Source organism: Mustelus asterias, chromosome 6 (genome assembly GCF_964213995.1).
Source record: "Mustelus asterias chromosome 6, sMusAst1.hap1.1, whole genome shotgun sequence".
Classification (NCBI taxonomy): domain Eukaryota; kingdom Metazoa; phylum Chordata; class Chondrichthyes; order Carcharhiniformes; family Triakidae; genus Mustelus; species Mustelus asterias.
This window is the reverse complement of record NC_135806.1, coordinates 27,851,875-27,875,822: the sequence shown is the minus strand read 5'-3', so window position 1 is coordinate 27,875,822 and position 23,948 is coordinate 27,851,875. Positions and strand designations below refer to the sequence as shown.

At 44.5% G+C, this 23,948-nt stretch overlaps 1 protein-coding gene across 1 annotated transcript in view; it reads right to left on the bottom strand.

The window, feature by feature from the left end:
- The window catches only part of LOC144494794 (ephrin type-A receptor 5-like), a 393,151-nt gene that overhangs the window by 29,393 nt on the left and 339,810 nt on the right, over positions 1 to 23,948 (bottom strand). Inside the window, exons 13-14 of the mRNA XM_078214142.1 lie at positions 23,084 to 23,293; positions 1,021 to 1,170 (exon numbers count right to left, since the gene is read on the bottom strand). Of these exons, the coding sequence (XP_078070268.1) occupies positions 1,021 to 1,170; positions 23,084 to 23,293 (360 nt within the window). The remainder of the gene's footprint in view (positions 1 to 1,020; positions 1,171 to 23,083; positions 23,294 to 23,948) is intronic.

Genomic DNA, 23,948 nt, shown 5'->3' with positions numbered 1-23,948 from the left:
TCCAGATAGGTGGGGTTTCCTCAGTGAAAATGGCTTAAGTTGTCTGGAGATTGGGGAGGGGGCGGTCTAAGCGGTGCTTCTGATGTGGCTGATGTGGAGGGGAGTGAGGTTTGTTGTGTTTTGCACAGTGTAGGAATCTTTGGTCTACTAGCTCCCATATGTGAGAGTGTGCACTGCTACACCATGTTTTGTATCAATGGAGATATCCTGATGCTCCACTTTTCTGGGGTATCTTCTTATTGCCTGGAGGTCCCAGGATATCAAGTTAGGTCCCCATTGGTTGCATTTGCCCCATAGGGGTCCCCTTATATTGTGTAGCTCTGTTTTAGTTGTCCTGTGAAGGAGGGTGTGCTTCATGTGCTCCTCTTCATGGCTTTTTCCTGTTATCCTGAGATCCCCTACTCTTTTTGGTATCCTTTAATTATCCATACAAAGGGACAAGCTGACTACAATGATTACAAAGATTGATAAGCTGAATATTCACAGTTTTTTCTGTATCTATTTATGGAATAATGATTACTCTTGTACTCTGCTAGATTTTGGAAATTTGTTGCATCTTGTTGTAAAATGTAAAATGAAAACCTTCAATAAAAACATTATTAATAAAAATAATCCTCTGAGCATCATATGTGCAAGTATAAGTGTTTGCACTATGGGTAAGGGCAGCAGTGGCTGTGCTTATGATGTCCATGTGGTGGTTTCCTGATAGACACCATGCTTTGTATGTACTGAATTGTAGGATTATATAACTCCCCATCCTGTCCTTTGTTGAAGCTGTTAACTCTGTGCGGCATTTTAATTCTGCTCCAGTTACCTTCCAATACTTTGCTCACTTTGTCGTAACTGATTGAGGATGCTTGACTTTAAGTTAAACAGAGTTTTTTAAAAGATAGACACATTAATGCCTTTGCTAACATAATGGAGAAAGGAATTTAATTTAGCATTCATGTGCCACTGACAACAGAAATTTCCAAGCTAAATGTTTTCTTCACTGATTGCCTACAAGGTATGAATACTTACATCTTGATTAGTCATTTCCCAGTAAGGTCTCTCTCCATACGACATCACCTCCCACATGACAATTCCGTAACTCCAAACATCACTGGCTGAGGTGAACTTGCGGTAAGCTATCGCCTCTGGAGCTGTCCACCTGATTGGGATCTTCCCTCCCTGTCCATCAGATAGGAAGAAAATACTGTCAGCATCTAAGGACATGAGACTCCTTGCAAGAGACGCAGAAGTAAGATGTAGAAACTCTGACTAAATGGAACTGACAGAAGATCTCTGAAGGGCAAAGCCCCCATGCAATGGTTGACTGACTATTAATTGGTTGTCCTGATCTTTCAGACTCATTTTGTTTGAATAGCCGCAAAGTATGAGAATTGACTTGTTGATTAAGCTGACTCAAGAACAGTCTTCTACAAGATGCACAAAGCACATAAGAAGCATTAAGATACATTTTCATCAGTCAAAAACAACATATTTATGTATTCAGCCAACTGTGCATGTGGAATATTATAAGAACACCACATCATTTGTGTCTTAGGGGCAACGATGGGAAGTCTAGGCTCTTGTTCCTTGTGTTATGATGAGGTGATTATGCCATAGACTTTGAAAAAATATTCTCCTTACGATGAGGACGTAAACAATTAAGGTGTTATATATCAATGAATCAGGCTTGCTCACTGACTAGATTTGAACTGCATAATCCAGATTTTGCATGGAACTATCGAACAATGTCAGCTGGCCACCCAAGGTCTGATACTGAAAGTCTGCTTTTTGCAGTTAATTCCACACATTACAAAGAAATAAAAATAATTTTCATGTATTTGGTGTTTATCAAATCATCATCAGAATCTGCTTGACATTCAATCATTGATTTCTTTTTATTCATTTACGCCAGAATTTATTGCCAATCCCTAACTGCCCTCCATTTCAGAGGGCATTTCAAAGTCAACCACACTGCTGTGGACCTCGAGTCACATGTAGGCCAGATCAGGTAAAGATGGTAGATTTCCTTCCCCAAAGGGCATTAGTGAACCAGATGGGTCTTTACGACAAATGACTATAGTTTCTTGTCATCATTAGGCCAGATTTGTTTTTATTGAAGTCAAATTTCACCATCTGCCATGTTGGGATTTGAACCCTGGTTCTTGCCTGGAGTCTCTCAATTACAAATCCAGTGACAATACTACTCCGTCACTGCCTCCCGTCACTGTCACTGTTTTGCAAGCGGTGTGCCAGCCAATATTGCACACAGCAAAATCCCACAAACAGTAAATCAGATGAATGAACAGTTAATCCACTCTTAATGCTATTGGTTAATGGAACAATTTTGGCCAAGATATTTGGAAAATGTTCAAGGACTGCCCAAGAAATCCGGTACATCCACCTAAAAAGACAGATGAGTCTCAGCATAATGTCTCATCTGACAGACAGCACTTTTGACAGTGCAGCACCTTGTCTCTACTGCACTCAAAGGTTACGCTAGATTAGAATGTGAAGGTGATAGTTATGATAAAGCTCTGAATTAATTTTCATCAGCACTTCAATGAATATTAGAAGTCAAGTCATTGAAGTAGCCATGATATTCACCTGGTTTGGATCAAACACTCGGAACAATGGGTTTTCTTTCTAAAGATATTTATTAAAGTTGGATGGTCCAAATGATGGCCAATGTGGTGGAAACAACCCCTTAACTCTCACAATTTGAGCTGGGTCTTGGCATAGGACCCAACATCAAATGGTTTTCTTTGGGTAACAAGCATAACAAATGGAGACACGGCACCAGGAATAAATTGTCCAACCATATTACTATTAAAATACTGGGCCTTTGCCTTTTGGAAGGGAGGCAGTGGCATTGCAGTATCGGCATTGGACTGGTAATTCTAGTAATGCCCTGGGGATGTGGGCTCAAAACCCACCATGGCAGATGATTAAATTTGAATTCAATAAAAATCTGGAATTAAAAATCTAATGATGACCATGGAACCATGATCAATTATCGCAAGAATAATTCTGGGAAAAGAAATTTGCCATCCTTACCTGGTTTGGCTTACATATGATTCCAGATCCAGATCTGCAAGTTTCTTTGAAATGTCCTCTTTAAGACATTATCCAAAATTCTAAGCCCCTATCGTACAGGAAAATGGGAGTAAATCCAGCTAGTTTTTTCAGTGTGGTTTCCAGAAAGAATATCTGGCACTCTGTGCATCGCACAATGCTCTAGTGTGATTCACTCTGGAAATTTGGGAGCGGGGCCTATTCCCACCCAAGAGGCCAGCAGCATAGCGATAAGCAGGCCACTGCGCATGCATTGATCTGTCAGCACGGAGATCAGCGTCTGCACACTGGTCCCCATTGCCGGACTCCAGATCGCTGGCCTTCCCGATCACTGGCCAGCCCCGCATCCCCCATCGCTCGCTTTGCAGAGCCCCCCACCGCCCTGATCGCTGGCCTCCCGGACCTCCCCGGGCCAGCCCTGATGTCCCCGACCCTCCCAACCGGCCAGCCCCAATCTCCCTGACCCCATCTGGCCAGTCCCAATCCCCCCCATCCCCAAGCAGTCCTGATCTCCCATTTCCACCCCCCCAACAGCTCTGAACACCCTCACCGGCATCCCTGACCCTCCCCGCACCCCCCCCCCCCCCCCCACCGGCAGTACCGACCCCCCAATGGGCAGTGCCAAGGTGCTCCTTGAGCAGTGCCTGGGTGCCCCCCCTTACCCCAACCTCCCAGGGGGCTTAATGGTTTCTCTTCCCTCTAGCGGGTTAGGAGTAAATCCTGCTGGAGGGAATCACTCCCGGCAGGACGGGGAGACGCTAACAGGCCCAGACACTTCAGTCCCGGGCCCGCTAATGAAATATAAATCGTGATTTCCATATTGTAATCAGGTCTGCACTGGTTTCTGGCTTGGAACTGATTACGCTGGAAATCTTAGTTTCAGAGACTCGCGGAAGCTTTGGCGTCCAGTTGCTTGAGCAGCACAGTGGCCTGGGAGAATTGCCCCCCCTTAGGATTCTTAGGAGGCTTGACAAGGTAGATGCTAAAAGGTTGGTACCCCTCATGGGAGAGTTTTGGACCAGAAGGCATAATCTCAGAGTAAGAGGTTGCCCATTTAAGACAGCGATGAGGAGGAATGTGTAGCATTCTTTCCTGCAAAGGGCTGTAGCAGCTGGGTCATTAGTATGTTCAAGGCTGAGATAGACAGATTTTTAATCAGTAAGGAAATTAAGGGTTACGGGGATTAGGCAGGAAAGTAGAGTTGAGGATTATCACATCAGATATGATCTCATTGAATGGTGGAGCAGACTCAATGGGCTAAATGGCCTATTTCTGCTCCTACATCTTATAATCTTATGATCTGAAATGGTCTACCACTCAATTAGGGATGGGCAACAAATGCAGGCCCAGCCAGGGATGCCCACATCCCATGAATGAATTAAATAGCATATATCTTGCTCTCCTTTTGAGGACGTTTCTGGAAAGGAAGTGAACCCAGGCATAATGGGACTCTGTCTTTTTTATTAGGGGGTCAGAACATAGCGCTGAGATAAACAAATGGAGAAAAAAGATTTACAGTTTCAGTGAGAATTGTTCATTGGGGAAGGAGTTGATGTGAACTGGGTTTGCATTTGCACTTTTGCCATTGCTGCAATGATGTTCCACAATCTCTTTCTTAAGCCCACTAACTTCAGGTCTAACCAGGTCAAACTTTTCACTTTGACTATGCAGCTGAGGGAAGTTCCTCACAGCCTTAGAGAAGAAAACAATTATCTCATTTATTTCCCTGATTACTTTGCTGGCAGGAATCCTTTAATCAGCAAAAAGTATGGGTAAATAATCCACTAACACTTTCCACTGTCATGTTACACCTTGTTTCGCCAAGATGGCTAATGTGTTATAATTACTGAACAGAAGAGTGTACAGTCCAATGTGATTTCCAATGCTTTCCCCATTGCTATGCTGGATTTAGCTTTTAATTTGTTGTGAAGACGGCAGAGAAAGTCTCAGAGGCCTCTATAATCTGTTTATTTTGTCCGTGTCAAACAATATGACAGTCTTCTGTTGAAGAGTCTTCTGGGGGTGGCAAGCTGGCACAATGGTTAGCACTGCTGCCTCACAGCAGCAGGGAGTTGGTTTGATTCCTGACTTGGGTGACTGTGTGGAGTTTATATCTTCTCCCCATGCCTGCCTGGGTTTCCTCCAGGTGCTCGAGCTCCCACAGTTCAAAGGCATGTAGGTTAGGTGGATTGGCAATGCTAATTATCTTTGGGAGGCAAGGGATAAGATTGCAGAGCCTTTGGCTTTGATCTTTGGGTCCTCATTGTCTACGGGGATGGTGCCAGAGGACTGGAGAGTGGCGAACGTTGTTCCTCTGTTTAAGAAAGGGAATAGAAATTACCCTGGCAATTATAGGCTGGTTAGTCTTACTTCAGTGGTTGGTAAGTTGATGGAAAAGGACCTTAGGGATGGGATTTACGACCATTTAGAAAGATGCGGATTAATCCGGGATAGTCCGCACGGATTTGTGAAGGGCAAGTCGTGCCTCACAAATTTGATAGAATTTTTTGAGGAGGTAACTAAGTGTGTTGATGAAGGTCGGGCAGTTGATGTCATATACGTGGATTTTAGTAAGGCATTTGATAAGGTCCCCCATGGTCGGCTTATGATGAAAGTAAGGAAGTGTGGGATAGAGGGAAAGTTGGCCGATTGGATAGGTAACTGGCTGTCTGATCGAAGACAGAGGGTGGTGGTGGATGGAAAATTTTCGGACTGGAGGCCGGTTGCTAGCGGAGTGCCACAGGGATCAGTGCTTGGTCCTCTGCTCTTTGTGATTTTTATTAATGACTTAGAGGAGGGGGCTGAAGGGTGGATCAGTAAATTTGCTGATGACACCAAGATTGGTGGAGTAGTGGATGAGGTGGAGGGCTGTTGTAGACTGCAAAGAGACATAGATAGGATGCAAAGCTGGGCTGAAAAATGGCAGATGGAGTTTAACCCTGATAAATGTGAGGTGATTCATTTTGGTAGGACAAATTTAAATGTGGATTACAGGGTCAAAGGTAGGGTTCTGAAGACTGTGGAGGAACAGAGAGATCTTGGGGTCCATATCCACAGATCTCTGAAGGTTGCCACTCAAGTAAATAGAGCTGTGAAGAAGGCCTATAGTGTGTCAGCTTTTATTAACAGGGGGTTGGAGTTTAAGAGCCGTGGGGTTATGCTGCAACTGTACAGGACCTTGGTGAGACCACATTTGGAATATTGTGTGCAGTTTTGGTCACCTCACTATAAGAAGGATGTGGAAGAGCTGGAAAGAGTGCAAAGAAGATTTACCAGGATGCTGCCTGGTTTGGAGGGTAGGACTTATGAGGAAAGGTTGAGGGAGCTAGGGCTGTTCTCTCTGGAGCGGAGGAGGTTGCGGGGAGACTTAATAGAGGTTTATAAAATGATGAAGGGGATAGATAGAATGAACGTTCAACGACTATTTCCTCGGGTGGATGGAGCTATTACAAGGGGGCATAACTATAGGGTTCATGGTGGGAGATATAGGAAGGATGTCCGAGGTAGGTTCTTTACACAGAGAGTGGTTGGGGTGTGGAATGGACTGCCTGCAGTGATAGTGGAGTCAGACACTTTAGGAACATTTAAGCGGTTATTGGATAGGCACATGGAGCACACCAGGATGATAGGGAGTGGGATAGCTTGATCTTGGTTTCAGATAAAGCTCGGCACAACATTGTGGGCCGAAGGGCCTGTTCTGTGCTGTACTGTTCTATGTTCTAATTTGCCTCTTGGTGTCCAAAGATGTGTGAGCTCGGTGGATTAGCCATGGTAAATGCACGGGGTTGTGGGGATAAAGCAGAGGGGAGGACTTGGGTGGGATGCTCTTTCGCAAACTCAGTGCAGAGTTGATGGGATGAGGTATCCTATAGCTCTAAGATCTGGTGATGAATCGCATTTGAGCAATTAGTGTACTGGTAAAATATTCAGTGCACGAGAAATATATCCACCATTAAGATGAACCAACTTTACAAGATTTTACAGAGAGGGAGAAAAAAATGTTTATACTTTCTTGTGATCTTTCACCTAAAGAGAGGAATTAGTTGCTGCATTTGTTTTGTGAGCATTTCCTCCTTGATAATCCAATGGAATTTTGGATCACCAGAGTGAAAGCTGGCCAAAAGTCCATTTAAGTCAGCACTATTTATTCAGCACTGCCGAATGGATTAACTCAAAAAAAGTGCCTGAAGCAAGATAATGTGAAACACAGTGCACTGGGACCCCTGATAAATTCGTCCCTTAAACCAGGACATTGTACATGAAGGGCGCTGCAGCAGAGGTAACAGAGCAACAGAAATACAACTGGGATATATAGAGTCCTAAAGAGGATTATGCTCATCAGCTTCTTGAGTTCTCCCCTCCATAAAATCCATTTCTCTGTCATGTATTGGATTTTCCTGTTAAGTGTCTTGGAACTACATTAAAGGTGCTATATAAATACAAGTTGCCGCTGTTACACATGGTCCCAAAGTAAGCTCTGCAAACCTCGCACTTCTGTCTTTGCCAAATTCCATTGGCTACTCAGAATGTCTGGGCATTGCTTCTCTGAATCTTGATTTTGTTTTCAAATCACTCAGTTGCCTTGCTCCACTTACAATCTTCAGCTTCTCATTAAACATAAGTCAGAATAGTAATCTAACTTAATTTGTTTTACTGTCCATTGTCAGTTGTAGTTGTTTGGTAGTACACAACTTGAGTATTGCTGAAAAAAGAGACAAAATAAAGCTCGCTGTTTCACGCTGCTACTATGTAGTAGCAACATGCATGGCATTCATTACAACAGGATGCTATGTCTAGCCAAAAAGATGTTGTTCTGCCTATCGCACAAATGAGCAATCTGGTATATGAATATCAGTGTCGGTGTGATGCTAGGTATGTAGGCTGTATGTCCCAAGGAGTGGCGGAATATATCAAATAACATGTCCCATCCGTGTTCACAACAGGCAAGGTACAGACTGCACTCAACCAGCCCATGCTTGCAAAACTCAAAACACACAGTGCCCAAGATTAGATGTAATTCTGCGATTGGACAACATTTGCTAAATAATCCTCAGTATACTAATAATTACACTGACAACCAATTTAAGATTGTCAGTCAGGCTCAGAGTGTGCTGCATGTACTGGAATCTACATATATTAATACACAGGGCCCTGTTCTTTGAGACAGAAAGAACATGTACACACATAGTGCCTGGTTCAGCTAAACAAAATAAATGACAGACACTCACTGATTCATTCATCAGGGCAAAACCTTGTCACATCAGGGTCAAGCTGTCTGGTTTAAATTTCAAGCAATACTTGGCCCTTATCTCAGTCACCATGAACTGGTGCATTCTCCATGGCAATGCCTCTGCCAATCAGAGTCCACTTACCAACCAATCAGCATTCTCTTCTCATACAGTATAAATTGTTCTTTTCCCCTTAAATTGGTATTCTTGTGAAGTGTCCAAATGAGAGCAAGGCAAAAGGTTTTGACATGTCTCTTTTTTCAGCAATTATCAGTTGAACAATAAAATGAGTGACCGAAGCAATCTCAGTCCCTCTGACCAGCCACCAATAAATTGAAACATATAAGATTCCTGACCCCGTCGGCTTAACTCACCACAAAATAAACATAGGGACCTACTGCTCCCAGGTGAGTCTTACTTTAGGTTCAAGAGTTATGGCCCAATTATGCCATTTCTTCTTAAGGAATTGAGAGGCCTGCATGAGTAAATCTGGTGGCAGTCAGCTGAATGTTCAAGAGAGGCCAGGATTAATCTCTCTATATAACTTTTCTCAGGGTCCCTTGTGTTCCAGGAAGAGTAGAAAGTATGTGCTTCTGAGTGTCATGCCCTCAATATTGAGGGGCATGTCTGCGTGGAGTTTGCATGTTCTACCCATGTCTGCGTGGATTTCCTCCGGGTACTCCAGTTTCCTTTCACAGTCCCAAGATATGCAGGTTAGGTGGATTGGCCATGATAAATTGTTCATTAGTGTCAGGGGATTAGCAGGGTAAATATATGGGGTTACAGGGATAGGGCCTGGATGGGATCATTGTCAGTGCAGGCTCAATGCCGAATGGCCTCCTTCTGCACTGTAGGGATTCTATGAATATTGATGGTAAAAATAGGAGTCAGTGGACATTGAATATGAGCAGGACCTCTCAAGCTCTCAGCATCAAGAGAAGCAAGCACATTTCACAAGATTCCTGTTGCAAACCATATGCTTGGTCCCTTAGAGTATGTAAAGTCTCATGTTCCAAGTCTCTTTGTCTTACCTCCTGTGTTCTGTCAGCAAAACTAGTGCCTTTAACATTGTAAATTATCCCAAAATAGTTCAGAGTAGCATTGTCAAGCAAAGTTTGACACCGAGCCCGACAAGGAGAAATTAGGACAGATGTCCAAAAACTTGGTCAAAGAGGTTGGTTATTTGGAGCAACTGAAAGACGGAGAGAAATGATAAAAACAGGAATTCCAGTGTCTAGGACCTTGAGAGCTGAAAGCATGGTCACCAATGGTGGAGTGATTAAAATCCTATATATGCAAGAGACTAGAATTGGAGGAATGAAGAATCTTGAAACGTTGCTGAGCTGCAGGAGATTACAGAGATAGGATGGGATAAGGTCATGGAGGCAACTGAAAACAAGGATGATAATTTTAACATCAAAGTGTTGCTGGATTAACAGCAATGTTGGTTACGGAGCAGAGGAATAGCAAGTGAACAGGACTTAGCATGAGTAAGGTGTGGGCAGAAGAGTTTTGGGTGAGTTTAAATTTGGACTGGTCAGTATTTAAAAACTCTGCGACCAGCCTGAACGAGTCTGCCACTACAGTAACTGACTTCATTAATAAGTGTGTAGAAGACTGTGTGCCAAAGAAACAAATCCGTGTGTTCCCCAACCAGAAACGATGGATGAACAGGGATATCCACTGCTTGCTGAAGTCCACGTCTGAGGCTTTCAAGTCAGGCGACACTGATCTATACAAGAAAGCCAGATACGATCTAAGGAAATCCATCAAAGATACCAAAAGGCAGTGCCGGACCAAGCTAGAGTCCCAGGCTAGCCACACCGACCCCTGCCGACTATGGCAAGGTCTGCAAGACATAACAGGCTACAAGATGAAGGCATGTAAAATCGCCGGCACTAACGCACCCCTCCCTGACGATCTCAATGTATTTTACACTCGTTTTGAGCAAGAGGTCAGCGAGAGCATGGCCTCCACTCTGGAAGTCCTGGACGAACCAGTATCTGGGGTCACCACTGCACTTGTCAGAGCAGCCTTCTCGTTGGTCAACCCACGGAAAGCGACTGGCCCGGATGGGGTACCCAGACGAGCACTCAGATCTTGCGCGGATCAGCTGGCAGGGGGTATTCATAGACCTTCAACCTCTCTTTACAATAATCTGAGGTCCCTATCTGCTTCAAGAAGACAACCACCATCCCAGTACTAAGAAAAACCAAGAAGCTTGCCTTAATAACTATCGGCTGGTGGCTCTGGCATCCATCATTATGAAGTGCTTCGAAAGGCTAGCCATGACACAAATCAATTCCTGCCTCCCGGACTACCTGAATCCACCACAGTTTGCGTACCGCAGCAACAGGTCCACAGCAGGCGCCATCTCCCTGGCCCTGCACTCAACCGTGGAACACCTGGATAACAAGGACACCTATGTCAGACTCCTATTTATTGACTATAGCTCAGCCTTCAACACTATTATTCCCACGAAACTCATCTCCAAACTCCGTGGACCTGGGCCTCGACACCTCCCTCTGCAACTGGATCCTGAACTTCCTAACTCACAGACCACAATCAGTAAGGATAGGCAACAAAACCTCCTCCATGATCATCCTCAACACTGATCCCCACAAGGCTGTGTTCTTAGCTCCCTTCTATACTCCTGATATATCCATGACTGTGTGGCCAAATTCCCCTCCAATTCAATTTTCAAGTTACCCACCGTAGTGGGTCGGATCTCAAACAATGACGAGACAGAGTACAGGAATGAGATAGAGAATCTGGTAAACTGGTGCAGCAACAATAATCTCTCCCTCAATGTCAACAAAACAAAGGAGGTTGTCAGGAAGCGTAAAGGAGAACATGCCCCTGTCTACATCAATGGGGACGAAGTAGAAAGGGTTGAGAGCTTCAAGTTTTTATGTGTCCAGATCACCAACAACCTAGAACATAGAACATAGAACATAATGTTGACGAGTCCACTACTGCTGCAGGCAGGGCATTCCACGCCCTTACTACTCTCTGAGTAAAGAACCTACCTCTGACATCTGTTCTATATCTATCACCCCTCAATTTAAAGCTATGTCCCCTCGTGTTAGCCATCACCATCCGAGGAAAAAGGCTCTCACTATCCACCCTATCTAATCCTCTGATCATCTTGTATGCCTCAATTAAGTCACCTCTTAACCTTCTTCTCTCAAACGAAAACAACCTTAAGCCCCTCAGCCTTTCCTCATACGATTTTCCCACCATACCAGGCAACATCCTGGTAAATCTCCTCTGCACCCTTTCCAACACTTCCACATCCTTCCTATAATGCGGCGACCAGAACTGTATGCAATACTCCAAGTGCGGCCGCACCAGAGTTTTGTATAGTTGCAACATGACCTCCTGGCTCCGAAACTCAATCTCTCTCCCAATAAAAGCCTTCTTAACAACCCTATCAACTTGGGTGCCAACTTTCAGGGATCTTTGCACATGGACACCCAGATCCCTCTGTTCATCCACACTACCAAGTATCTTACCATTAGCCCAGTACTCTGTATTCCTATTACTCCTTCCAAAGTGAATCACTTCGCACTTTTCCGCATTAAACTCCATTTGCCACCTCTCAGCCCAGCTCTGCAGCTTATCCATGTCCCTCTGTAACCTGCCACTTCCCTCCGCACTGTCTACAACTCCACCAACTTTAGTGTCATCCGCAAATTTACTAACCCATCCTTCTACGCCCTCATTCAAGTCATTAATAAAAAATGACAAACAGCAGTGGCCCCAAAACAGATCCTTGCGGTACACAAGTAACACTTCCACATCCTTCCTATAATGCAGTGACCAGAACTGTATGCAATACTCCAAGTGTGGCCGCACCAGAGTTTTGTACAGTTGCAACATGACCTCCTGGCTCCGAAACTCAATCCCTCTCCTAAGTAACCACAAGTAACTGAACTCCAGGATGAATATTTCCCATCAACCAGCACCCTCTGTTTTCTTACAGCTATGATGTGGAGATGCCGGCGTTGGACTGGGGTAAACACAGTAAGAAGTTTAACAACACCAGGTTAAAGTCCAACAGGTTTATTTGGTAGCAAAAGCCACACAAGCTTTCGAGGCTCACCTGAAGAAGGGGCTCAGAGCCTCGAAAGCTTGTGTGGCTTTTGCTACCAAATAAACCTGTTGGACTTTAACCTGGTGTTGTTAAACTTCTTACTGTTCTTACAGCTAGCCAATTCCTGATCCAAACCACTAAATCACCCTCAATCCCATGTGTCTGTATTTTCTGCAAAAGCTTACCATGGGGAACCTTGTCAAACGCTTTGCTGAAATCCATATACACCACATCAACCGTTTTACCCTCATCCACCTCGTTGGTCACCTTCTCAAAGAACTCAATAAGGTTTGTGAGACACGGCCTATCCTTCACAAAACCGTGCTGACTATCCCTAATCAAATTATTCCTTTCCATGTGATTATAAATCCTATCTCTTATAATCCTTTCCAAAACTTTGCCCACAACAGAAGTAAGGCTCACCGGTCTATAATTACCAGGGTTGTCCCTACCCTGTCCTGGTTTCCCCATGCCGACACTATAGTTAAGAAAGCCTACCAACGCCTCTACTTTCTCAGAAGACTAAGGAAATTTGGCATGTCAGCTACGACTCTCACTAACTTTTACAGATGCACCATAGAAAGCATTCTTTCTGGTTGTATCACAGCTTGGTATGGCTCCTGCTCTGCTCAAGATCGCAAGGAACTACAAAAGGTCATGAATATAGCCCAATCCATCACACAAACCAGCCTCCCATCCATTGACTCTGTCTACACTTCCTGCTGCCTTGGCAAAGCAGCCAGCATAATTAAGGACCCCTGCACCCCGGGCATTCTCTCTTCCACCTTCTTCCGTCAGGAAAAAGATACAGGAGTCTGAGGTCACGTACCAACCAACTCAAGAACAGCTTCTTCCGTGCTGCTGTCAGATTTTTGAATGGACTTACCTTGCATTAAGTTAATCTTTCTCTACACCCTAACTATGACTGTAACACTACATTCTGCACTCTCTCGTTTCCTTCTCTATGAACGGTATGTTTTGTCTGTATAGCACGCAAGAAACAATACTTTTCACTGTATGTTAACACATGTGACAATAATAAATCAAATCAAATTTATGTAGGGGTAGAAGATGGGATCCCAGCCTGGTGAGCATTGCATCAGTGAAGTCTAGGGGTGAAGAAGGGATGGATGGAGATGAGTTGAGGCAGGGGTGGAGCAGGGTGATGTCATGCAGATGGAAGTAGGCAGACTTGATGATGGAAAGACTAGCCTTTCGAAGCACTTCATAAAGGCTTAACTTTATTATTGGAAAATAAGTGATTGCCTTTTGAAATGGCTGAGAACATGTGCTGATTTGATGCTGGTGGCAATAGACACCATGGGCCTGATTTTACCATCGCGTTGCACCTGTTTTCGGGTGCAAAAACTTGGTAAAGTCGGGCGTGAGGCGGATAGCGCAATCCGCGCCCGCCTCCGCATCAGCTCCCCCTTTATCAGAATCAAATAGGATGTCAAGGTTGGGAACGCTTTGGTTCAGCCTCTGTCATTGACTCAGGAGACAGATAGAGTGCATGGCTCGGAACTTTAGATTGTGATGGTGACTGATGACAAATATCTTCTAATTGGTGAGTGGAGGCTACACTCCATCAAAACTATCCAGGAAATGAACAAGCGGCTAAAATTCTGCGTATCTAGGTGCCGGCCTAGATTCCAGCTGCCCAGCTGATTTTCCGTCAGATTTAGTCCACTTTTTTTGCCCTCAGCATTACAGCCCCTTGTACGGCAAATAGCAGCTCTGCAACCCAATTCTAAGTTCCTTGGTTAACAGTGATACACGCAGCATGCCAACAAATGAGCAAAGATTCCTATTGGAAAATTTGGCAGAGTCCCACCTCTGAATTGTTTGCATTGGTGTCCAGTCACCATGAGCTTAACTTTATTGTTGGAAAATAAGTGATTGCCTTTTGAAATGGCTGAGAACATGTGCTGATTTGATGCTGGTGGCAATAGACATCATGGGCCTGATTTTACCATCGCGTTGCACCTGTTTTCGGGTGCAAAAACTTGGTAAAGTCGGGTGTGAGGCGGGTAGCGCAATCCGCGCCTGTCTCAGCGTCAGCTCCCCCTTTATCAAGGCCCAAAAATGGCCGTGATCGAGACTGTGCCGAAAGGGGCCCAATGGCCGTTTGCATGCATTTAAATTGACTTAATGGGCTGCATGCCTAACTTTACCAGCACTTCCCCCTTTACCACCGCATTCACCCATCCAGAATCGTCGAGAAGCAGACATGCTTCATAGAAGTCTGATTCGGGTGCTCCAGTTAGTGAGGAGGTAGGTGCCTAGTGTCCAATGGCGCTTTGCTTCAGATCGGTGGAGGGGGGGGTGCACGGGGAAGGTGGGTCCACTGCCACTCTGCTTGAGATCGCTGGGGGGGGGGGGAGGGTATCCACTACCACTCTGCCTGAGATCAGTGGAAAGGATGGGGGTGAGTCCTCTGTCACTTTGCCTGAGATCAGTGGAAAGGAGGGGGGGGGGGGTCCTCTGTCACTCTGCCTGAGATCAGTGGAAAGGAGGGGGGGGGGTCCTCTGTCACTCTGCCTGAGATCAGTGGGGGGAAAGGGGGGTCCGCTGCCACTCTGCCTGAGATCGGTGGGGGCGGGAGGGGGGAGGGGCCTGTGATCGGTCTGGGTGGTGGGGTGTGGGGGATAAAAGGGTCAGTAATGTTATGGGGGTGGGGCAATGTCTGTGGGGGCCAGGGGGAGGCATTATCTGGCCGGGGAGAGATGCAGGGGAGCAGCATTCTGTCATTGTTATTCTGCGAATGCGCAGTTGGAGGCACCGATCGGAGCTGCAAGGTTTCGGTGCATTAAGCCCCGCCCACAGGCTTCTGCAGCTGATATTTTTTCAGGCAGAGTGCGTATGGGAGTGTCTGAGAACGGGTCTAAAAGTCCGATCTGAAACACTCCCAGTTTCAAGTCTGCCCAGCACCTAGAATCAAAATGGTAAAACATGGCCCCATGTATGGGTAAAAGTCTTCATCATAAATGAGTCAATAGGGTTGATTATCATTGATTTCCCCTGCTGTTAACAGGGCAGTAACTGCCTCAAAATAGGGCTATTTGGTAAGGAACCGAGTGCTGGGGTATCCAAACATCTTGTTTAAGATCTGATTGTTGGTAGGGGTTGGAGCCTGTGCCACACTCATTTTGACTAGTTCTACAGGTGATGGAACCAAAGAGGCCCAAAATATATGTATCAAATTATTTTTGCGCCCTTGATGTAGTGACACCAACAAAAGCTCCCACCACCCCCGACCCCCCTCCCCCACCCCACCAACGAACCCAAAACTTTCCTTGCTAACAGCTGCTTCAATCCGACAAGCTGCATTGGGGGGTTTGCTTGGTGCCCTGCGGCAGCCCTGCCTGGGACGACATTGTGTTAACATATACCACAGTAGGCTTTTATGCAATTGTGTCAATTTTCAACACATTGGGCAGAATTTTCCCATCCCACCCATCACGGGAATTGCAGTGGGCAGGACACGGACCATGCAAAGGTCCGTTGACCTCAGGTGGGATTTTCTGACCTTGGAACGAGCGCGGCTGGAAAATCCAGCTTGCTCATTCCTTTTGCATCTTTGGTCAATGTAAACACACACTTGTCCTTCACTGAATGCTAAAGAAAAGCCAGCAGTCCCTTTTAACAGGAAAAAAGAATTGAGGATGAACAAAAGGACTTTCAATCCTTTCAGCTGATTCTGTTAAAATGGAGATCACTCAATCGGCCACAACATGAACCAGTCCACTCTGTGAAAGGGTCTCATTTCCTTATCTTTATACTTGGCAAAACCCAGCACCAACAGACTCGAAAGTAGAGAAATAAGTTGATGCTTCAATAGAGCAGAATGTGTGGAGAGGTGCACGGGCACTAAGGGTGATACCTTGAGACTTTTGAAAGAAACAGGAAGGGATGATTAATGCTTCTGGCACAGATTATGGAGGCAATGGGAAGGACGTCCACAGGGAATCCAATTGATTTTGGTGCCTCATTTCAGTACCACAGATGAATGGTCAGCAGACAGTGGGTAAGGGAGGCAGTCGGCAGCAAGACATTGAGCACTCCAATTTCCAATGTAGCTATAGAGATTCTTCAGGAACATGAGGATTAGGAAGCAGGTCCTTTTCTTATCAGGTGAGCAACAGGTACCCCAGCAAATTGTCAGAAGAATAGTTCATAGAATCATGATTACAGAACAGGAGGCCGCCATTTAGCCAGTTCTGTCTGTTTTGGCCCTCTGAAGGAGCAATTGACTTGTAGCCCCACAAACTTTTCCTTTTTCGGTAGCGTTTTTGAGTTCCCTTCTGAATGCTTCAATTTCACCTGCCTTCACCACAATCTCAGGCAGTGAATTCTGGATCCTAACAATTCACTGTATGAAAAAGGTTTTCTTCATGTCATCATTGCCAACTACCTTAAATCGGTATTATCTGGTTCTCATTCCTTCCAATAGGAACAGTTTCATAGAATCCCGACAGTGCAGAAGGTGGCCCATCGGGTCTGCACCGACTCTCTGCCAGACATCCCACTCAGGCCCTATCCCCGTAATCCCACATATTAACCCCACTAATTCTCACAACCTACACATTTTCGGACACTAAGGAGCAATTTAGCATGGCCAATCCACCCAACCTGCACATCTTTGGACTATGGAAGGAAACTGGAGCACCTGGAGGAAACCCAGGCAGGTTTCGGAGAACATGCAAACTCACACAGACAGTCACCCAAAGCTGTCGAACCACGAAATCAAAAGGAGACCTCAAGAATAGGAGGAGATCCCACTCTGTTACAAACTCAGGCAGCAATGGAGGCATTTGTCATCAACTTTGCTGACAGGTACAACACACATTGGAGATGGTGAGGTTATTCCATCATTTTCCCTAGCTTTTCTGTTCCCATTGAAATCTCTATTCATAGACACAGCATGACAATCTGATGCTTCATGACATTGCTACTTATCAACTAAGTGCTTATGCTCCCAAACATGTACCATCACTCACTCTTACCTTTCCAAGCATCAGCATAGAAATGAACATGCTATGTGCAAATAGCTTGTGAGTTAGAGTGGTCTGCATGAGGTGATTCGCAGAGCTCAAAGTAGATGCAACCCACAAAACATCTCTTTGGAGAGCAGGTTTGGTTGGGGCTTTGGTTGACTAGGTCAGAGGGGCAGGCTTTGGGGACCCAGTCTTTAGGATCTGTGCATAATTGATTGCTGATGTATTAGACTATCTATCAGGGAGTTACCACAACGTGTTGGAAATTATGTAGAAGTCCAAAACCAACTTGTGTAGCATTCACACTCTGCCATCAACTTTGGAGTATGCAACCATCTCAATAGACGCTAAAACTGGAATACTGGCGGGTGTCTGTGGCACCAGTTGTTGCATATCTAAAGGATGTTCACAGTGGGACCATACAGGCTTTTGACTCCATTATCTCAGAACTTTAATTGGATCACAAATATTCTATCACCTGTTCTCCCGTTGATCTTGGGCATTGAGCCTCAGACTGATGGCAGAAGTAGTTGTGCAATGAATAGAATGCATTGCCTTTCTCCAAAGGAAAATGTCCTTTGCCAGCCGAATAACCAATGCTTAACTTGGCACCAAAGAAAGCCAGTTGTGCTAGTTTCCCAACAGCCATCTAGTTACTGTAGTTGGGTTCTTCCAATCATGGGGTTCAACCCAATCTTCTCAAGACTGTTGACCGCAAACATCTCAAGAGGCCCTGACACTGTCACATGAGCTTTCCATTGCTCTCACTGCAGCCTGTTAGCTGCAGGGAGATAGCCAGAAATCTTCCTATGTTGCAAAACGTGACATCCCTTGAGATTACAACTACAGACACTTGAAACATCCCTGAAGCCAAAAGTGCTAGAAAATCGGCAAAATGTCTCCTGATAACTTTAATTGACCCCATATATATATATATATATATATACACATTTATGAAGCCCCTTTGTTCAGCAGTGCACTATTCCATTTTAATTTCAATAAGATGATTTTGGAATTTTTTTTAAATAAAGATCCTTGAGAACAATTAAATCCCTGGTTAATTGAGGAAATAAATGAGAGATATTGTAGCATCCACTGAGACCATCTTGTGATATTTGTGTTGGAGCAACAAAGCATTAAAGGGTGCAGAAACATTAAAGGTTGGAGATAGCAGAGTGTTGGCATGAATAGCAGTGCAGTTTAATCCCAGGCTCAATGTAAATTTAAAGAATGAAAATATACCTTGATCACAATCACATATGAACAAATATCAGCGGAATTACATTTTTGTAGAAGATGGGGATAGACATGAAATCCAGGACAAATTCTGAGCCTGCAGAGACTTAATTGTGGCTTGGTTTGATTGAATAGCCAAAGTGCATTGTTACTATGATAATGTCAGCTCATCTCTATAAAGAAGAAAATGACTGGATCAAATGTGTATACATATTTAAACCCTGTCGATTCTGGCAAGTTCTATAATTAGTGGCCACAACTTTCTAAGTGAAATTCTTGAAGGACTAGGATGCTAATCCATAAATAAGGTCTCAAGGGCAAGTTAGGTTTGTGCTTTTATGTTCCTGTCACCTTCTGTGCTCTATAAATGTGAAGCTCATCCAAAACCTAGCTGTTTGTATCCTAACTCGCACCAAATCCTACGCACACGTTCCTGGCCTGACAACATTTCAGTTTAAAATTCTCATTCTTGGACTCAAATATTATCATGGCTTTGCTAAAATAAAAGCAAATTACTGCGGATGCTGGAATCTGAAACCAAAAGAGAAAATGCTGGAAAATCTCAGCAGGTCTGGCAGCATCAGTGAGGAGAGAAAAGAGCTGACATTTCGAGTCCAGATGACCCTTTGTCAAAGTTCTGGCTTTGCTCCCTTGATCTCTGAAACCTCCTCAGGCCCTGCAATTCTTCAAGATTTCTATGGTTCTCCAAGACTGGCCTCCTGTGCATTCCCCATTTTAATCACCTCACCATTGCTCACGATGTCTTCAACTGCTTGGGCCCAATGCAATGGAATTTCCTCCCTAAATCTCTCTGTTCTCTACTGGCCTCTCTCCCAGTAAGTCATCTATTCTTTTAACCAACCATTTAGTGACCTGGCCTAATATCAATTTATGTGGATCAATGTCAAATTTTTGTTTGATAATATCCTGAGAGGTGCCTTAAAGACTTTTGGAATTGTAGACACAATATCAATGCAAGTTGTTGTTTTCACGTGCAAAATTTTAATTTTCCCCAATTCTCAAGCAGCATTATATTATGAAACATGAGAAGTTTCAGTTAACTATTGAGCACCAAAGGTTAACTCCATCTTTATCATTCCTTTATCATTGCTGGGCCCAAGTCTTGGAACTCCTTCCCTTATAGCACTGTGGAGATACCTTTACCACATGGACTGCAGTGTTTCAAGAAGATGGTCCACTACCACCTTCTCAAGGGCAATTACAAATGCACATTAAATGCTGCTCTTACTAGCGATGCCCACATTCAGAGAATGGATAAAGAAAAACCACAGCCAGTAACTTTACACCCATATGAGGAATATATAAGTTACTGCAGGTGACCTTAATCCAAAAAAGTCAACAAGGAGTACAAGCAGCAAAGTTCTCGGTTTTTTCTCTTCACCTACACTCTGCCAGAGTCAATGGCCGGAATTTTACTGGGGTGGAACATGAAAAGGTCTGCTGACCTCGGGTGGGATTTTATGGTTTTGGGACGAGCGGGGCCGTAAAATCCCGCCCAATGTCCTGAACTAATTTTATCAATATGGTTTTGTGAAGGGGCGGTCGTGTCCCACTAACTTGATTGAGTTTTTTGAGGAAGTGACGAAGATGATTGATGAGGATACGGCAGTGGATGTTGTCTACATGGACTTCAGTAAGGCCTTTGACAAGGTCCCTCATGGCAGACTGGTGTAGAAGGTGAAGTCGGATTGGAACAGAGCTGAGTGGCAAGGTGGATACAAAACTGGCTCGGTCAAAGAAGACAGAGGGTAGCAGTGGAAGGGTGCACTTCTGAATGGAGGGCTGTGACAGGTGGTGTTCCTCAGGGATCAGTGCTGAGATCTTTGTTGTTTGTAATATATATAAATGATTTGGAGGAAAATGTAACTGGTTTCATTAGTAAGTTTGCAGACGACACAAAGGTTGGTGGATTTGCGGATAACGATGAGGAGCATCAGAGGATACAGCAGGACATAGATCGGTTGGAGACTTGGGCGGAGAGATGGCAGATGGCGTTTAATCCGGACAAATGTGAGGTAATGCATTTTGGAGGTCTAATACAGACAGGAAATATACAGTAAATGGCAGAACCCTTAAGAGTATTGATAGGCAAAGGGATCTGGGTGTACAGGTACACAGGTCACTGAAAGTGGCAATGCAAGTGGAGAAGGTAGTCAAGAAGGCAGACGGCATGCTTGCCTTCATCGGCTGGGGCATTGAGTTTAAAAATTGGCAAGTCACATTGCAGCTTTATAGAACCTTAGTTTGGTCGCACTTTGAATATAGTGTTCAATTCTGGTTGCCACACGACCAGAAGAATGTGGAGGCTTTGGAGAGGGTAAAGAAAAGATTTACCAGGATGTTGCCTGGCATGGAGGGCGTTAGCTATGAGGAGAGGTTGGAGAAAGTTGGTTTGTTCTCAGTGGAATGACGGAGGTTGAGGGGGCGACCTGATAGAAGTCTACAAGGTTATGAGGACATGGACAGAGTGGATAGTCAGAAACTTTTTCCCAGGGTGGAAGAGTCAATTACTCAGGGGCATAGGTTTAAGGTACGAGAGGCAAGTTTTAAAGGAGATGTGCGAGGCAAGTTTATTTTAGTAAGAAGTTTAACAACACCAGGTTAAAGTCCAACAGGTTTATTTGGTAGCAAAAGCCACACAAGCTTTCGAGGCTCTGAGCCCCTTCTTCAGGTGAGTGGGAATTCTGTTCACAAACAGAACTTATAAGACACAGACTCAATTTACATGAATAATGGTTGGAATGCGAATACTTACAACTAATCCAGTCTTTAAGAAACAAAACAATGGGAGTGGAGAGAGCATCAAGACAGGCTAAAAAGATGTGTATTGTCTCCAGACAAGACAGCCAGTGAAACTCTGCAGGTCCACGCAACTGTGGGAGTTACAAATAGTGTGACATAAATTCTGATTCTAGGATCGCATGATAAAGACTCAGGAGGAAAAAAGCAGAAATATTTATGTGAAATAGTGTGACATAAACCCAATATCCCGGTTGAGGCCGTCCTTGTGTGTGCGGAACCTGGCTATCAGTTTCTGCTCCGCGACTCTGCGCTGTCGTGTGTCGCGAAGGCCGCCTTGGAGAACGCTTACCCGAATATCAGAGGCCGAATGCCCGTGACCGCTGAAGTGCTCCCCAACAGGAAGAGAACAGTCTTGCCTGGTGATTGTCGAGCGGTGTTCATTCATCCGTTGTCGCAGCGTCTGCATAGTTTCCCCAATGTACCATGCCTCGGGACATCCTTTCTTGCAGCGTATCAGGTAGACAACGTTGGCCGAGTTGCAAGAGTACTCTTGCAACTCGGCCAACGTTGTCTACCTGATACGCTGCAAGAAAGGATGTCCCGAGGCATGGTACATTGGGGAAACTATGCAGACGCTGCGACAACGGATGAATGAACACCGCTCGACAATCACCAGGCAAGACTGTTCTCTTCCTGTTGGGGAGCACTTCAGCGGTCACGGGCATTCGGCCTCTGATATTCGGGTAAGCGTTCTCCAAGGCGGCCTTCGCGACACACGACAGCGCAGAGTCGCGGAGCAGAAACTGATAGCCAGGTTCCGCACACACAAGGACGGCCTCAACCGGGATATTGGGTTTATGTCACACTATTTCACATAAATATTTCTGCTTTTTTCCTCCTGAGTCTTTATCATGCGATCCTAGAATCAGAATTTATGTCACACTATTTGTAACTCCCACAGTTGCGTGGACCTGCAGAGTTTCACTGGCTGTCTTGTCTGGAGACAATACACATCTTTTTAGCCTGTCTTGATGCTCTCTCCACTCCCATTGTTTTGTTTCTTAAAGACTGGATTAGTTGTAAGTATTCGCATTCCAACCATTATTCATGTAAATTGAGTCTGTGTCTTATAAGTTCTGTTTGTGAACAGAATTCCCACTCACCTGAAGAAGGGGCTCAGAGCCTCGAAAGCTTGTGTGGCTTTTGCTACCAAATAAACCTGTTGGACTTTAACCTGGTGTTGTTAAACTTCTTACTGTGTTTACCCCAGTCCAACGCCGGCATCTCCACATCAAGTTTATTTTACACAGAGGGTGGTGGGTGCTTGGAACTCGCTGCCGGGGGAGGTAGTGGAAGCAGATACGATAGTGAGTTTTAAGGGGCGTCCGCACAAATACATGAATAGGATGGGAATAGAGGGATATGATCCCTGGAAGGATAGGGGGTTTTAGTTCAGTCGGGCAGCATGGTTGGTGTAGGCTTGAAGGGCCGAAGGGCCTGTTCCTATGCTGTAATTTTCTTTGTTCTTTGAAAAACGTGATTTGCCTGTTGATGTACCACTTTAATTTTCCAAACTCTTTTGTGATGCAAGCTCCACCTAAGGTCTGAAACAGTTCTTTATACTGTTGCAACCTGCATTATATTACTTATTATCCAATCTACAAACAAAGACAACATAGAACAAATATAGTTTAACATACCCTTGTCGTATAAGCAGCTTCTGGGTCATCCTCAAGTACCCGGGAAAGGCCAAAATCAGAAACCTTACTGACCAGGTTACTGTTGACTAAGATATTTCGAGCAGCCAGATCTCGGTGGACGTAACCCATGTCTGAAAGATACCTCATTCCGGAGGCAATTCCTCTCAGCATTCCCACTAGCTGGATTACTGTAAACTGGCCATCATTTTTCTAAAGGAGAGTTAAAGAATTGATAATTTGGTATCTTTACTATTAAATAGTATTTTCATAAAAGAATGAGCAAAGACTAGACTGAATTATTTTTAATTGTAAATACATTGAGATGCGACTTTGAAGAAAGAGGTCCGTTTTAAATTCGGCAATGTCTCTATTAAAACATCGAATAAAGCACTCCCATAAAGATATGTTACGTTTTCATTTCTTAACATCATCTAAATTATTAAGAGTAGAGGTGCACCCGCAGAAGCTGGTTGTCTGCATGTACTTTTGGTCAGGGGGTATTGTGGACTGTGGGGAGTGGGAAGAGCTTGCTGGAAGGAATTAAATAGGGCACGGGCAAAATTCAGTGACATTTTAAAGAACAGAATGAAATTCAATCTGGTTAATTTATAAGATTAGTGCCGTGCTTTTTCACTCTGGTCAGGAAGCACGAACATAAATCACAAGACTTTTGGTTTTGAAGTATAAAAATCCTTGCATCAACATAAGCAAAACTTCATCATTTTTTGAGGAAGGTATTAAATTCCAAGCTAGCTAACCACAAAAGAACATTGTCCAGGCTACCACCAGGCCTTGATTTTTCATTATTGGGGATGAAATGGGTTGAGAGACAACTTAAAGTCACCAGTAATATCACTTCAACCAA